The following is a 19,024-nucleotide window of genomic DNA, read 5'->3' as shown; positions in this document are numbered from 1 at the left end:
AAATTTTATTTTAAGAGTAGTTTGATTTTAAGTTAGACTTCCAGGAATGCAACAGTGAAAACCGCATATAATTTGGAGCAGTAATTATTGCGTGATGGCGTAACAAATATATAGATAGACAGACAGAGATAAAATTTCAAAAATAAACATCGTTTTGGTATCTATTAGCTTTATGAAGATCTCTCTTATTAATTTTTCTTAAATATCTCTTATGGGCAGCAGCGTCCCTCTTAAAACATCTCTAAAATCTAATTGCGGTTGCCAAATCACCTGCCAAGCGTGGAAACTACTGGTAAAACACCCCATTTTATATTTAATCCTCACTATTTTTTTCCCTTACTATTTTTTAGTCCCGGCATAAAATAGGCCACCTGATCCTTTCCCGTTGATCTCGTAAGAGACGATTAAGAGAGGGCGAGGAATGAGCAGCAGCGTCCCTCTTAAAACGTCTTTAAAGCCTAACTGCGGTTACCAACCCGCCTGCCAAGCATGGCAACTACTGGCAAAACCCCCCAAGGGGATGACTTATATTCAGCAGTTGACAGTTAAAGGATGATATGATGACGAAGATGATCTTCCATGTACAGACATCGTGTAGTTAAAATTTTACCAAATTAGTAAGAATTTACATCTCCATATTTTATTTAAACAATTACACTGATGTTAAAAAGTTTGTCTACAAACATTGAGACGTTTCAAGAGAGGCAAAAGATTAGATTAAGAAGATAAAAGAAGAAAATATTGTCTTCGTTAAATCATCAAATAGATGAGAATGTCTCGAACACAGCTAGTGATATATTGCCACACATTTTGAGTAAATAGATGCTGTAGGATTTCACAGATTTAAACAGAAAACATTGTCCAAAAGTTTTTGTTGAACAATAGTATTTTAAACAGCTGTGGAATATATACATTGTCCAGAAGTTTGTGCAAATGGCAGTAATTTGAACAGTTGTAAAATTTATTTTATTTTTTATCTGATGATGTACAATTTAGATAATATTGTGTCTCTGAATCGTATGAATAAATGAATGATTCATTATACTCTTTACAAAATGTAGTAAAAAGTAACAACTCAAAATTGTACAAGTTCGTTCGTGTTTCAACCGTGAAGCAGTTGTGTTTGCATGGCTGTGTTTCGGTTTGAAGGGTGGGATATGGCGTGAATTTACTGGGTACAGAGGAATAACACCTGAGTCCTCAGGAATGGCAACGCATGGGAGTATCATGGGCGAAACAGTATACTCTGTTATGTCCATGGTACTGCTAATGCCTATAGGCGACGGTTGCCACTTTCCATCAGGTGGGCCGTCAGCTTGTTTGGCATTCTAAGTTGTATTACAAAAAAAATGTTCATCAGTGGGCAATTAAAAGTTGATAAGATGATGAAGTGTGATATGTGAGTAACCTCGTGTACAAAGTTTAGATGCTTCTATACATTAATACAAGGTGGAACATTCGTATTTTATTTCTGTCAACTCCTTCGCCGGATAACGACTTTTGGGCGCTTTTACGGGCACCATAGTTCGTGGTGTTCAAGTTTTATTAGGGTGGTTTTGTGTTTGTTGAATTGGTAAACAGAAAAGTCTAATATGTGTGTACAATTTGTACTTTTCAACCGCTTTTGAAAAGAAATAGGTTTTTAAATCGGTTGTATATTTTCTTTATATTTGTTACCTCATAACTTCGCCAATTGTGAACCAATTTGGAAAAATATTATTTTACTAAATTATTTTTTAAAATGAGTAGATTAGTTTTTAAAATAAAATAACTGGTTTTGACGTCAGTTTTTTGTAGCAGACAATTAACTTATAATAATTATTAATAATAGTAATTTATAACATGTGAAAGTGTTTGTTTGCTAACTCTGAGCGCTTTAATGTGAACTTCAATGTGATGACCTCGAATGCATTGCAGAGTGACAGTGGATGCAGGTGGCTCGGGATCGTTCTTATAGCAGTCTATGGGGGAGCCTTATGTTCAGCAATGGACAGATAACAGATAATGGCATGTTTATAGGCGACAGTTACCACTTTCCATCAGGTGGGCTGTCAACTTGTTTGCCATTCTAAGTTGTATAAAAAAATTTGCATAGAATGGAGAAAGACAGATTACTATTTATTTCGACGAAGCCAGTTTTCATATAATTGTTTTTATTTATTTACTTATTTTAGCTATGTGGTCCCGGAGAGATAGATAGATAGAGATAGCAGAGATTGGGCTGCCGCTTCTTTTCCCGTAGGTGTCGTAAGAGATAACTAACGGAAATGAATAGCCAAGGAATGGACAACTGCGCCCATCTTTAATCCATCCATCACCAGAGACTACCCGCGGTTGCCAATTCGCGTTCTTCCATTATGTCAGAAACAAATACATATATGTATACTAAAATTTACATAAACATACAAATAAGTATATATAAATAGTTATGTTTTTTTTTATTGATGGGTGAAAATGATATGGTAACCTCGCTTGCGCTAACGGGATACGCTGGCCGAGCACCAGTGAAGGGTGATAGATGAGAATGTAAGCAGGCCAGTTAGCCCATCATGATGAATTCATCAGGAATTAACCATGATAGTTTCCAGGGGGAACCGCGAGGAGGTCGACCTAGTTGGGTATATTGCTAGCAATGGGATTCTCAGTCTCCATTACTAACAATCCCTTTCCCCCCCAATAGTTATGTATTGTATGTGGCAATATTATACGATAATGTTTTCTTTCTTTCTTTCTTTCATATTTTCATGATTACTTTATATTGAAACTATTAAGTTACGAAGTCGCCATTTTGGATTAGAGTAAATCACGCCATCAATCACCCTGACCGCAATATCGGATCAATCAATTTTTCACAATACAAACATTACTTAGAATTAAGTGGTTTACATAAACAATCAATTTGCCTTTATTTGAACTAAAGCGTAATTCTATAACTATATTTTTGCCCACTACTCCGTATGCATAGATTTCAAAAATAAAAAAAAAAAAACCAATGAAATAAGGGGAGGAGGGATTGTTAGCAATACGGACTGCCAGTTCCATTGCTAGCAATATATTCTGTCAGGTCAACTTCCACTTTTTTTATGCAACTTAGAATGGCAAACAAGCTGACGGCCCACTTGATGGAAAGTGGTAACCGTCGCCTACAGACATGAGCAGTACCATGGACATGACAGAGTATACTGTTTCGCCAATAATACCCCCCACGCGTTGCCATTCCTGAGGACTCAGGTGTTATTCCACTGTACCCTGTAAATTTATTGCACTCATCTTTCAAACTGAAACACAGCCATGCAAACACAACTGCTTCAAACACGTGGTCCCCCCTAGAAACTATCTTGCTAAATTCCAGATATTAATCAAGACGGGCTAACTGATTTGCCTAAGGGGAAGGGATAGTTATTACTCATAATTCCTTCCGCCCAGGCAGAAGGCTTATGTTTAGCAGTGGATAGTTTAAGGCATAAACAGTTATAAATATAATAATATTAGCTATATTTTATTATTAACCTATCCCAATACTGCGTTCTCGATTCATTATTTCGAAGGTTGACTAGTAGATAATGCTACTAGCATTAAGTCCGCCTTTTGTACCATTTTTTGGTCAATGAGTTATTGTAATAAATGAATAATAAACGTAGTACCAAATAATATCTTAAATACATATATGGACTTTATGCTCCCAGATGTCAAATGGCTGGTTTCTTAAAACACAGCGTATCTTAGTTTGAGGACCAAATGATGTATGTCATCATCATTGCCATATTATTATTTATTATTGATTGTCCACTGCTAAACATGGGCCTCCCCCATAATTAACTTAAGTTAACCCCATAACTTATAATTGAATTTCTTACCTTCACCAGCGCCTATGACCGTAGTATGGATGAGCAGCACCACAACGCATAGGCATCGCTGCCCCTCCAACGACATCGCTGTCGAGGGTACAGTACCTGTAAATAAGTAGAGGACCTTTAATAGCGGTTATTTTAGAAAGTGTGTTTAGGAACTTCGTGACTTGATTCCAGAGGGAAACTTTGTACACAAGTCGTTTCCTTGGGCACCTCTGTCCCATTCGTGATTCTACCGTGAAGCAGTTGTGTTTGCATAGCTGTGTTTCGATTTGAAGGGTGGGATATGGCATGAATTTACAGGGTACAGAGAAATAATAACACTTGAGTCCTCGGGAATGGCAACGCATGGGGGTATCATGGGCGAAACAGTATACTCTGTTATGTCCATGGTACTGCTTATGTCTATTGGTGAAGGTTACCACTCTCCATCAGGTGGGACGTCAGCTTGCTTGCCATTCTAAGTTGTATAAATAAAAAACTTAAACATTGATTATTACTGTAATAAATAAACCTAATAATGAAAGATTGTGTCTCACAAAAAAGATTTTAATTGTGACAAAAAAAAAAACAGTTATTTTGGTCTAAAAACTATTGAACCGATTTTGATACAATTTCTATGAAACCAATCTGTAAGTATAATCTATCAGATATAAAAAAAAATCCAAATCGGTTTAAAATAGACCGAGTTATGAGATAACAAACATAAAGAAATATAATCGAATTGATAACCTTCTTCTCTTCGAAGTCGGCTGATGAAGAAGGCCTAGGCTTACAGATTATTTTATTCAACTGCTTCACGGTTGAAACACGAATGGGACAGAAGTACTCAAGCAATCTTTTGTACAAAGTCTCCCTCTGGTAATTTAGATAGTTACTTCAAATAGGCAAAATTTAAATATTTTTGATTTAAAACTACTTATAAATAAGTGTCCTTAATTTTGTATTTAATAACTCTAAAACTTGTGTATATTAAAAAGACTAAACTAATATTTCGTCTCTAAAACAAAGTCCACGCTTATCCTCTAAGTAAATTAATGTTAAGTAGTTACCTAAACTAACTGGGAGCACTGTTATCTCGCTAAATGATTGTATAAGGTATTAAAAGAGATTACCACCAGCTTTTCAGATGTGACCGAAATTAAAATCTGTGTGCATAGACAAAAAGTTTTATATCGTTTGAAGAACTATTTTATTTATATTTATAATTTTAATATTGGTAATAAAACCTTGGTTGAAATAATATAGAATAGAAGAGGTAAAATGCTGGGCCACCTTATACGACATGACGATTTTTTTAAGAGCATAATAGAAGGAAAGATAGAGGGCAAGAGAGGAAGAGGAAGACCGAGGATTAACTACATGGGACAGATAAAGGAAATACTAGGCGTCATGTCGTATAGGGAGATAAAGGATATGGCCTGGGATAGAGCTGGCTGGAGGAAGATGCATGAATTAGTTGCACCGACAAGAGGAAACTCTTAAATGAAATGAGAAATAAAACCTAAATGTATAATAATGATTAATAATAAAAGATTGTGTCGCATTAAAAAACCGATATCAATTGTGATTTTTAGTGACATTTTGATGTACAAAGTAAACAACTGAATCGATTTTGATAAAATTTCTATGGGATTGATCCGTGAATATTCATTTGAAATTAAAATATCAAAATCGGTTTATAACTGACGAAGATATGAGGTAACAAATAATAAAAAAAAGTACCTCCTTCTTTTTAAAATCAGAAAAGTGAAAATATTTGATGGTTGTTTAGAAAGATTATATTTATTTCCACCATAGCATTAGTATGCGTGCGACTGCCAACACTTGAGGATTATTATCGCTAGAGGTTCTAGAAACGTTGAAGTTACATTTTCTTTCCTTTGAGTCATAAACTTAATTTTTCATTTTTGTAATTGAACTGACCAACCTTAAAATCATTCAACAAAATTTCTATTGTAGGTAGTATATTCATTTATTTTAACATCTATTGTATAAGTAGGTAGGTATTATATTTATTTATAGTAAATGTATTTATGTAATATTTTATTATGTATCTTAATATTTTATTTAACTGTATATTTGTTTATGTACTCTAAATATTAGTTGTAGCACTTTAGCTGCCCGCTAACAATATGCTTTCTAACTGCATTGGGTTGACTGGAATAGATCTCTGTCAGAGATAAGTCCAGCCTTGCTCACAATATTTATAAATGCATTTACAATGTAATTTACAAGTACAATAAAGAATATATAAACTTTTTATTAGACATCTGACGTCCGACCGCCATTCCGTCCATTCAAATAACATCTAGTTTAATAAAATATTCAAATATCCAAATTAATTTTTAAAAATTATTTTTACTATAAAAAGCTGCATTATGAGCGAGTAATATGGGCTGTATTTTATTTAAAAAAGAAAAAAAAAACAATTAAAAATATTTTATTTATATAATCGAACTTTAAAGTAAGAGCGAGCACAAAAGATCATGGAACGGTCGCAGTGTCGTAGGTTTTTCTGAGAATTCTGTAATTATTATTTTACTTACAAATCGGGATTTTTATCCCTTATATCACCAGAAGACTTTGTACGAAAGTCGTTTACTTGGACACTCCTGTCCCATTCGTGTTTCTACCGTGAAGCAGTTGTGTTTGCATGTATGTGTTTCGGTTTAAGGGGTGGGATATGGCGTGAATTTACAGGGTACAGAGGAATAACACCTGAGTCCTCGGGAATGGCAACGCATGGGGTATAACACGGACGAAACAGTATATTCTGTCAGTATATTCTAAGTTGCATAAAAAAAATTCTCTCTTTCTCTTCTCTTTATTAATTTATAATTCAATACATTAATTCATTATCATCATCATCATCATCACTCCACTGCTGAACATAAACCTACCCCTCGGAGAGTTTTGCCAGTAGTTGCCACGCTTGGCACGCGGATTGCAAACCGCAGTCAGGCTTTAAAGATGTTTTAATAAGGACGCTGCTGCCCATCCCTCGTCCTCCCTTAGTCGCCTCTTACGACACCCACGGGAAGGGAAGGGGTGACCTATTCTATACAAGGACCACATAGCCAATAATTAATTATATTAATAGTTTATTAACTGACATATTTACAGAACAAAACGTTCATACGATGCAGAATCCTTTATTATTTTCCGCTTTGTATCGCTGAGTATTGTTCTATACGATTGTGCGTGTTTTTGTTAGTGGATTTAATTGTTTGACGCAACATTTATATTTAATTAATAGTTGATTTGTACATATTTAATTTATTGTTATTCGAAGTACACGCCTGCATTCACATTAGGGTAGGCTGAAACTCCAGATCATCTTTTGTTTCTACCCTAATGTATATTTCTACCTTTAAGTAAGGAATACTTATTTATTAGGATTACTTATTACTATAACTACAATTTGGCCGCCTCGATTGGGCAATCCTAATCATCTTTTGATCGCCCATTCGCCCATTATTGCCTTTTTTTATCTTGCTTTTATGTAATTAAGTATTAATTTGGAGAGGATGGATGAAAGGAGAATTACGAAAGAGATTTATCGAGCAAGAATGAATGGAGATGTCGGTAGGGGTCGCCCTAGATGGACGTATGTCGACCACATACACGACGTGCTGAAGAAGGACCAAATTAAAAGTAACCGTAACCGACGAGCGTGTGTGAAAAAATTGAGGAATGTGGAAGAAGCGAAAGAGGTAGGTTTGAATCGAAGCATTTGGCGTTCCATTGTTTCTGCCTACCCTAATGGGAGACAGGCGTGACAGATAAGTGTGTATATATGATGTATGTAGGTATTCGCTCGTATGTAATATTCAATTTCTCGTTCTATTAAATTCCATGTTTAATTTCTAAACTGACGAAGTTCCAAACAAATTTTCAACTCTCGTTTTAACTCTTTAGAGGTTGTATTTTCAAAATTCCTTTTTTATTGTTCACCTACGCTGTTTAATGAATCTATCTGCAAAATTTCTAGATTCTAGATTTATCAGATTCGGCTGTGCAATATATATACTTAGGACATTAAAACATCAAAGTCTAACTGCGGTTGCCAACCCGCCTGCCAAACACGGCAAAACCCCCAATAGGGAGAGTTCCACAGTTTCTGCGTTGGACAGTTAATGTCTGATGTGGTATATACATATAATTGTGAGTTTGTTTATTGGTTTATTACCTCTTGGCGCCTTATCGGCTCAACCAATCGCTATAAAATTTGATATACACCCACAATATTGTATGGGGAAGGACGTAGGCCAGTTCCCGGCCAGTGAACATATCCCGGTCACAGACGAAGTCGCGGATAAAAACTAGGCTAGATCATTAGTCGTATAATATTACAATAAATTTCCAAGTTTATTGAGAAATGATGATGAATCTTCTCCCACTTTTCCATATTAAATGTGGGATTTTGCGGAATACGTAAAGCATTGCTTATTTGCATTTTATTGATCTGCCCGTTACGAGATAAGGAAATTACAGCAAATTGTAAAATACTCTGTATAATATTGACTTTGTATTAATCAGTTTATTTCCCAATAATTTTATTTATTTGTTTATTTATTCAAACTTTATTGATCAATAAAATGTGGTGCCAAAGACAGATTTAATGCTATAGACACTCTTTACTAGTCAGCCTTTGGGATGTGTAGAGTGAATAATAAATATATGAGTTATATATAACTCATATATTTATTATTCATTTTTTTGTTTGGCTTTTGGTGATGTTTTAATGGCAACGCATGGGGGGTATCATGGGCGAAACAGTATACTCTGTTATGTCCATGCTACTGCTCATGTCTATAGGCGACGGTTACCACTTTCCATCAGGTGGGCCGTCAGCTTGTTTACTATTCTAAGTTGTATAAAAAAAAATTGTATTTCACGTTTCAAATGAATAATAAATATATGAGTTATATATAAACATTCATATTTACCAGAATGCAGGAAGTAATTTTGATAACCTTTTCGTTTTAGGAAATGACAATAAATTGTTTATATCCTCTCCTTGTTACTTCGCCATTTTTGGATTTAATCCCGCCATAAGAATTTTTTCCCCTTCACGTTTATATGGATTTTAATTAGCTTAAACATTAATCTCCATGTACGTACATGGTATATTTATGTTTATTTGTTTATTTATATATTTTTGTACATTCACTTATAATATAGATATTAGATTAAAACAATAATATACACAAGCAAATTTACCCCTTAAAAGGATTTCTCACAGTCAACTTTAAGAACCTTTTTTTTTAAATGGATAATATTGGAATGGTAACCTCACCCGCGCTATCGGTATATACCGGCGGGGCACCAGTGAAGAATAATAGTTGAGGATGAAGTAGGTCAGATTCAACGAATTCAAGATTTGACGAATTCAACAAGAATTGTTCACGATGGTTTCCAGGGGGAACCACGTGGAGGTCGACCTGATAAGGTATATTGCTAGCAATGGGGCTGTCAAACTCCATTGCTAACAATCCTTTTCCCCCCAAATTTTGAGAACCTTTAGAGAAAGAAAGAAAAAGTGAGAATATATATTTACATTAGATTCATAAAAAATGCTGATTTAAAAATGCTTGTAAACAAGTCTATTTGAATTTAAATTTTAAAGTGGAGAGATAGTGTGGTGAGTTCTGAGAGTAGTGTTGCCATATTGAGAACTTTTTTGCAATTTTGTGCAAAAACATTCCTGTAGCGACTTTTGGTGAAATATAATTCTCGGAGAAACGTTGGAGAAGAGTAACATTGCTTGGAGAAATATTAGTAATTTTTTTTCTTCACCGTTCACTTTGTGGTAACGTGGGAAAACATAAAGAAAATCGATAAAAAATTTTTTTATCCAACTTAGAATGGCAAACAAGCTGACGGCCCACCTGATGGAAAGTGGTAATCGTCGTCTATAGACATGAGCAGTACCATGGACATAACAGAGTACACTGTTTCGCCCATGATAACCTGCATGCGTTGCCATTCCTGAGGACTCAGGTGTTATTCCTCTGTACCCAGTAAATGCACGCCATATTCCACCCTTCAAACCGAAACACAGCCATGCAAACACAACTGCTTCACGGTTGAAACACGAATGGGACAGAGGTACCCAAGCAATCGGCTTTTGTACACAGTCTCCCTCTGGTGTTTATTAAAATTTGAAAATGGAATAAGAACCTCGTCCATGATTTTAGTATATCAACCGACGTGATGTCTCCTCACGTCTCATCATCATCATCATATCAGCCTTTAATCGTCTACTATTGAACATAATTCTCCCCCTTAGGGGGGTTTGCCAGTAGTCATCATAAATGGCAGCCGGATTGGCAACCGCAGTTAGGCGTTAGAGATGTTTTAAGAGGGACACTGTTGCCCATCACTGGCCTTCTCATAGTTGCCCACGGGAAAGAAAGGACAGGCCTATTCTATGCCGGGATCACACGACCGTTATTAACCGGTAATCGTAAATAACGCAAGCAGGGTTGCCATTTCGCATTCCATAAAGAAATCAAACCTCTTTCCCCATTAAGTGGAGTTCGTTTCACGTAAAAGGGAATCAAGGAGTGAGTTTATAATAATAAAACAAATAATACAGACAACTTTATTGTCCTCGTGAGCGGGACAGGCCGTTCGTAAACTTTGTTAATACAAGATTTGCAAAACAAAGCGCTATCTGGGCCCACTCAGCTAGTTTCGACGCTCTGAATAATATATTTGGGATAAGATACGTAATATAAAGGAATAGAATACATATTTATTTATATTATTGACAACCTTGTTACGTCGAATATGTTTATTGGCGACTAGCTTTTGTCCGCCACTTCGTACGCGTGGATTTGAGATGTAGGAAAACCAGTGACATCACTTATAGATGGCATATAAAGATAAGACGTAAATCTACAGGAACGGTATTGTGAAAATTGCAATTTGGTATAGTAATTTTTACGTGATGCTGAAACAAACATGTAGGCAAAGAGAGAGAGAGAAAGAGAGACACACACAAAGACAGCGAGAGGCACACATACACGCAGATTGACAGACACACACACAAACTCAGAGAATGGCAGACACAGAGAGAAATAGATAGACAGTATGTGTGTGTGCGTATGTGCGTGTGCATGTGTGTGTGTGTGTGTGTGTGTGTACAGGAGAGACAGAGAGAGAGAGAGAAGAGAGGCAGACAAATTTCTAAAAATATTGTTTTCGCTTCCATTTCTCTTATATCAGTTTTTCTTAAATATTTCCCATATATAAACGTGGTTAGTTATAAAATAAATTACATAGAACATTTTGTCTAAGTTCACATGGCACGCCCCTCCGAATACTTCAATTCATTTCAGCCATTAATCGTCCACTACTGAACATATAAGCCTTGTCCATAATAGAAGTTTTGCCAGTAGTTGCCAAGCTTGCCAGACGGGTAGGCAACCGCATTTAATGTTTGTATAATGCAATATAAAAATTGGAATTAATTAAAATTGATTTATTATCGTAATGAATTTACATACGAGTATATACATACTTGAAATAAAAAGATTTATTTATTATTATATACCTTGGTCGCAACCTTAAGTTGTCTAAGTTCTAAGTAAGTCTAAGTTGTATAAAAAAAAACCTTGTAAACATTTTTACCTGATGGAAAATGGCAACCGTCGCCTATAGACATGAGCAGTACCATGGACATAACAGAGTATATTGTTTCGCCCATAATACCCCCCATGCGTTGCCATTCCCGAGGACTCAGATGTTATTCCTCTGTACCCTGTAAATTCACACCATGTCCCACCCTTCAAACCGAAACACAGCCATGCAAACACAACTGCTTCACGGTTGAAACACGAGTGGGACAGAGTTGTTCAAGCAATCGACTTTTGTACTAAGTAAGTCTCCCTCTAGTATGTTTTTATTGTTTAAATGTCAAGTGTTAAGAAATAAACAAGCTTACCTTCTCATTCTCATTTAATATTAGTAAGCATTTATAAGTTTCTTAGAAAAATAATCGTATTTATTCTTTTTCTCTGAATCTGATAAAAAAAATAAACAAATAGGTAGATAGCTATCTCTGAATTTTAAATAATTCTGTAAATATCTGTTCTCAGTAATAATATATTCCTAATTAAAGACGCGGGGAAATGGAATAATAAATGAGTGAGTCGTAGGTAGGTCACAATTATTTTCCCCCAATTACAGAGCGTAGTCACTGACCAGATGTCGATTTTCTGTTTTCCGCTACACCGAAGATGGTGAATTTTCATTTTGTATCGTATTTTTTTGTAAGTTAAGGTCTATTTTAAATAATTTCTTTTTGTTACGTAAGTCTTCGACGATCGTGTTGTTTTTTTTTTAATGGAGTGAATATGGAATGGTGTCAGTATCTGCGGTATTGGTATGCTCTGGAGTTATTTATTTACACTTTATTGCAACAAGTAAAAAGAGAAATAACAAATACAGTTAATATTAATGAGAAGTGATACAAAATGCGGCCTTATCGCTAAGCAATCTCTTCCAGACAACCTTTGGGTAGAAGACATTGAGAAAGACAAAGGGTAGGTGGCGCACTATTATATTAATATTATCATATACAAACATATATAGATACATACACATACATACATATATAATATATACACAATCAAATATATGCATAATATACACATACTTAACAGCACACATACAACAGAAAAAAATTACGATATAATATCGTAAAGAAGAGTCCGTTCGTAGTGAATATAGATATCCGACTGGTATTTCCCATTCGTGTTTCAACCGTGAAGAAGTTGTGTTTGCATGGCTGTGTTTCGGTTGGAAGGGTGGGATATGGCGTGAATTTACTGGGTACAGAGGAATAACATCTGAGTCCTCAGGAATGGCAACGCATGAGGGGTATCATGGGCGAAACAGTATACTCTGTTATGTCCATGGTACTGCTCATGTCTATAGGCGACGGTTACCACTTTCTATCAGGTGGGCCGTCAGCTTGTTTGCTATTCTAAGTTGTATAAAAAAAAGTATGGACGATGTCGGGTAATCATCAATGTATTAAAGAACTCAATATATAGATGTCGGATATTACCCAATCTCTACTGAAGGGGTACCAATGGGCAATGACAGGTGAATTTTTTATTTTATTTATTTATTTAGGTTTACCAACAATTGTTTCCACAAAATAATGTAAATATATATACAATTATGGAGCTTAGAACTAAGTGTAACAATTTTTTATAGGCAAACACAGCATATATTGATACATGTATAACAATAAGTACAGAGAAATATATATAGCTTACAACTATTATTAAATACTTAACAACTAACAACTAAAGTAAGTGAAGACAAAGTCAGTGTTGGTCTTTTAATTTTTTGATGTTGGAAGCTGCCGTTTTCTTACGGAGCAACTGGATGCATGCAATATTTGTATGTAATTCCTTTCTTTTCCGTAGGTGTCGTAAAAGGCAAATTAAGAGGGCAAGAGATGGGCAGCAGCGTGCCTCTTAAAACATCTCTAAAGTTAAGTTAGGCTAATTGCGGTTACCAACCCGCCTGCCAAGCGAGGCTGGGAAATCTCCCCTTATGGGAATGGCTTATGATCAGCAGTGGACAATAAATGGCTGAAATAATAATATTTTAAAATAACGGTAAAAACGTTAATAATAATAGAAAATAATAATTCGTAGTGATGCTAATATTTACGGATTCATTTGATTTATTCTCGAGACTAGACCTTAAATGGGTTTTCGTTATAGTAATTAAAATGGGAGCAGTACACTTTCAATTAAAGTAAATTGAAAATGGCTTCCATTTTAATTAACACATGTATAATTATTATTTGTAAACAATATATACATACTTTTTTTTTATACAACTTAGAATGGCAACAAGCTGACGGCCCACCTGATGGAAAGTGGTAACCGTCGCTTATAGACATAAGCACAGTACCATGGACATAACATAGTACACTGTTTCGCCCATGATACCCCCCATGCGTTGCCATTCCTGAGGACTCAGATGTTATTCGTCTGTACCCAGTAAATTCACGTCATATCCCACCCTTCAAACCGAAACACAGCCATGCAAACACAACTGCTTCACGGTTGAAACACGAATAGGACAGAGGTACCCAAGCAATCGACTTTTGTACAAAGTCTCCCTCTGGTAAAATATTATTTTAACACCTGATTCCTTAGGAATGGCAATGCATGGGGGGTATCATGGGTGAAACAGTTTATTCTGTCATGTCTATAGGCAACGATTACCACTTTCCATCAGGTGGACCGTCAGCTTGTTTGCAATTCTAAGTTGTATAAAAAACAATATTGAATTGTTGAGTTTCTTGCGGGCTCTTCTCAAGAGATGGCATCTTTCTGAACTCTGCAGTAAATTAAAAAAATGACGAATTAAAATACTTGTAAACAAGTTTATTTGAATTTGAATTTATACATATTTATATTATGTAAGAAAAATAGTTCTCAATACAAACTGAAGAAATCGGTCTGATCTAGGAAATTTTTAAACAAATTACTTGGAATGCTGAAAAAGTGGCGTGCACTTAGTTTAAAAAAAATATGTGTCAATGTCAAAGTGACGTTTATTTGATTAAATGTTATACTTCAATTAATTTATTCAATTAATGCTTCATCTATATAATCTAAGATCTCTTCCTTTATAGATGCGTAGATAGAAACAGGTTGGCCGTAGAAACACTAGTGGACAAAGATACATACTTATATAGATAACTAAAAAAAAAATTAAGTTATCTATAAAATTAAAATCAGTAAATTTTTTTATGCTGTAGGCAACGAGACTTAATAAATTCTGGTCTAGACATTATAATGAACGTTTAATTGATGATAATAATGAAGCTTTCTAACTAATGAAACCTGTAAGAGGCGCCATCTAGTGTCGAGGGATAAAATAGTTTTGTTCCACGCGTTGTCATATAGAACATTCAGCTGAATTAAAGTCTGAATTGGTATCATTCATTTTTTAATCATATTTATTGATAGGGAATGAGAATAAAAAAATGGGTATAATATTGTATATTTTATTTATACTTTATTGTACACAAAAAATTACAAACATATAATAATAATTAAATAAAGATGTACAACAGGCGAGCTTAACTCTGTAAGAGTTCCGTTCCAGCAAACACTAAGTGGAAAGGAGCATTAATTACTAGCGGGCAGTATGCGTAAAATAATAGAAGGAAACAGTATAGTTGTTTCTATTAAGATATAATAAATATGTTGACATATATACAAAGTAACTCATATAATTAAAAACAAAATACATACATATATGTATATAATAATACATATACATATATACATACATAGACATAATGAGTTTATGTGGACAGAAGATGCACTTTTAATATGCTATTATTACTATATTGTATAATATATATACATGATTGGCCGTCTGGCCATGACATAATTTTATGCCACGTATACCTATGTGGTGGCATAGAATTACGCCAAGTGTAACTATGTCATGTGCCATGGCCTATTTAGGCCATACTTTTCTTTTCTTTCTTTCTTAGGTGTCTTAAGAGGCGACTTAAGGCAAGGGTAGAGCAGCGTCTCTTTTAAAATATCTTTTTTTGGGTGATAATGGTATGGTAACACCGCCCGCGTTAAAGGTATACGCTGGCGGGGTACCAGTGAGGGATGATAAGTGAGAATGAAAAGGCAGGTCAACTGCAGTTACTATCCCGCCTGCCAAGGGGGAAAGGGATTGTTACTAACGGGGTCTAATTAACCTATTGCTAGCAATACACCTTTTATCAGGTCAACCACCACGTGGTTCCCCCTGGAAACCATCGTGGTTAATTCTAGTGGAATTCGTCACAATGGGCTAAGTGGCCTGCTTTCATCCTCACCTGTCATCACTCACTGGTGCCCCGCCAGCGTATACTGATAACGCAGACGGGGTTACCATTCCATTATCACCTATTAAAAAGAACCCGCCTGCCAAGGGTGGCAACTATTGGTAAAACCCCTCTTATGGAGGAGGCCCATTTTCAATAGTGGACAATTAACGGCTGATATCATTATCATCACTATGTCATAGATTATTGATTATTTTTCTTAATTTTTTAAAATACACTAGAGGAAAAAATTAAGGTATCAAAAACAACGCCAAATTTTTGAGGTTATTTTTATGATGAAAAATTTTTTTAAGCAACATGTTCCGCTCAATTCTAATGAATACCGAAACAAATTTTTTTGGTCTATTTTGTTTCATAAAATCTCAAAACTAGAAACTTTGAGCTTTAAAATCCTTTTTTTTTTAAATTCTAATACGACCATTTTTAAGGAAAATACAGTTACTTGAATAACCTCAAAATTTGGCATTTTTTTTTGATCCTTTCATTTTTTCCTGTAGTGTATAATTTCATATTATTTAAACTGAACTAAAACGAGAGCTTCGTAGAAAGCCATGATAAAGCCCGTCAGGTGTGCCAACAAACAATATACAATATTCAAAAACTGTCCGGCCCCGCTGAAAGTTATGAGAAATTTTGACAGTCACAAACAGAGTAACAGATGTGATGTCTCTGTTATAATTGGTTTCGTGGTTGCGAGCACAGTTTGCGGTTAGTGACGAGTTTTTATATGAAAACGTGTATTGTTTTTGAAAATTAAATGAGCTTGAAAATGTATACTAACAATATACATGTTACTAATCAAATTTATTGTCTGTTACTCGTATAGAGAGAGAGAGAGGAAGGGAGAGAGAGAACTCTCTCCCTCTCTTTCGTTCATTTTGTTTTCATTCTCTCTGAGAAAAAGGGGGTGAGAGATAAATGAACGAAAAGATAAAAAAATAGTCCATAATTTTCTTGTACTTTATTACAAACAAAAAAGAATGTTTCCTTTTGTTTTATATTACATACATTCAATACATTGCCATTCAAAGAGTTCATCATACAAAGGAAGGTTCTAAATACGGATCCATTTTCCTTTTACGTTTGTCACCTCAAATCTTCGTCAATTATAAACCGATTTGGAAAATTCTTTTTTTATCCGAAGGTATATTTATAATTACAGGTTGTTTCTATATAAATTCAATCAAAATCGATTCGGTAATTTAGTTTTTACATCAAAATTACTAGGTTTGTCACATTTGAAGACAGTTTTTTTAGGAAACACAATCTTTTTAAAAAATATTTTTTTTATTTTATTAAAATAATTATAACATTATGACAGAAAAAAACTAAATCAATGTTATAACTCTAGTGTTTACATACAAAATTGTATTAACGATATTTAACTCGACTCCAGATATTTCTGAGCCGCTCCTAACATCTTTGGCAGGCTTCTACTAAAAACATCAATGATGTTTATGATATTATTATGAAATAGTCTAATTTTTTTTATACTACTTACAATGGCAAACAAGCTGACGGCCCACCTGATGGAAAGTGGTAACCGTCGCCTATAGACATGAACAGTACCATGGACATAACAGAGTATACTGTTTCACCCATGATACCCCCCATGCGTTGCCATTCCTGAGGACTCAGGTGTTATTCCTCTGTATCCAGTAAATTCACGTCATATCCCACCCTTCAAACCGAAACACAGCCATGTAAACACAACTGCTTCACGGTTGAAACACGAATGGGACAGAGGTGCCCAAGCAGGGGAAGGGATTGTTAGTAATAGGGAGGTTAGTCCCCGTTGCTATCAATATACCCTATTAGGTCGACCTCCACGCGGTTCCCCCTGGAAACTATCGTGACTAATTTATCATTGAATTCGTCATGATAGGGTAACTGATCTGCCTTTTAATCCTCGCCTACCACCTCTCACTGGTATCACCTCCCAAATTTTATTGTGCAATACAGAATAAATAAATAAATAAATAAACTGCAATTTATTGTTAAATTTTGCTTGTAAATGAAAAATGTTCTCGAACTATCAATAAAAAAAAATATGAAGTCACTGATTTTATGGAATTTCTTATAAACTGTTTTCCAATAAAGAGACTCGTTGTAATGACATACAGGACGGTGAGTAATATTTTTCATTTTCATCATAAAGGCTAGACGAAAATGTCTATTAAATATATTGTGGGCTCGTGTCCAATAACCAGTAACCGATTATAATGAATACTAAATAAGTACAGACACTGGAATATGTAAAATCGATATCTATTTTCCGTGGCTTTATTTACATAAAAAAATATTCTATATGGGTGGCACAGTATACCCTGTTCATGCTTATAGGTGTTTGTCATTCAAAGTTGTATAAAAAAAAATCCATATTAAATTCAAGAGTAGGACTGTAGGTGTATATTTTACCTCAGCACACTATACAGAAATTGTCACCCATATTTAAACTCCATGTGTAAAAAGTTATTAACAGAAGTTAGATAGATAGATAACCTTTATTACCAGTATTAAGAAAATAAAAATTTAAAACAACAAAAAGAAAAAAATAAAAATGTTGCTGGTAATAGGAGCCGCCTCAGCTGTTGCTATATATGTACAGCTCCAGCGAGATGTACCTATATTATAGCTACTTGTTAAAACTTCACCTATACAAAATGAATTTTAACGGATCCACTTAAATATAATATAGTAACAATACAGTTCTCTGGCGACACATTGACGTCTGTCCTGGATATAAACACATAAAAGTTTATGGGTGTACAGCGACTTCAATAGTAGACATATTACATTACCTATTTATAATACCATGCGTTGCTGAGTGAACGCTTTGAATAACAATGTGTTTGAATATATATATATATATATATATATATATATATATATATATCTTCTTTGTTTCTCTTTTTTATAACAAACTAGCAGCCCGTCCTAGCTTCGTACAGGTTGACATTTTTACATTTTAAAAAGTGGCCATTAAGGCTGCACACGCGACGGAAGCTTAAAAATAGAGTAACTTTTCCCGTTTTCCCAACATTTCCCTTCACTGCTCTGCTCCTATTGACCGTAGCGTAATAAAAAAATATACTATAACCTGCCCAGGAGTATGAAGAATAATTGTACCAAGTTTCGTTAAAATCGGTCGAGTAGTTTTTATTTCTATAACGAATATACAGACAGACAGACAAAAATTTTACTGATTGCATTTTTGGCATCAGTATCGATCACTAATCACCCGCTGATAGTTATTTTGGAAATATATTTCATGTAC

The 19,024-nt window shown here is 34.7% G+C and overlaps 1 protein-coding gene across 1 annotated transcript in view; it reads right to left on the bottom strand.

Moving 5' to 3' along the window:
* The window catches only part of LOC113509471 (uncharacterized), a 149,195-nt gene that overhangs the window by 59,306 nt on the left and 70,865 nt on the right, over positions 1-19,024 (bottom strand). The window contains exon 2 of the mRNA XM_052893529.1: positions 3,858-3,953. Within this exon, the coding sequence (XP_052749489.1) occupies positions 3,858-3,933 (76 nt within the window). The 5' untranslated portion in view covers positions 3,934-3,953. The remainder of the gene's footprint in view (positions 1-3,857; positions 3,954-19,024) is intronic.

Source organism: Galleria mellonella, unplaced genomic scaffold (assembly GCF_026898425.1).
Source record: "Galleria mellonella isolate WM207_F2 unplaced genomic scaffold, CSIRO_AGI_GalMel_v1 utg176, whole genome shotgun sequence".
In the NCBI taxonomy this organism is placed as follows: Eukaryota; Metazoa; Arthropoda; class Insecta; order Lepidoptera; family Pyralidae; genus Galleria; species Galleria mellonella.
This window is presented reverse-complemented; position numbering and strand designations above follow the sequence as displayed.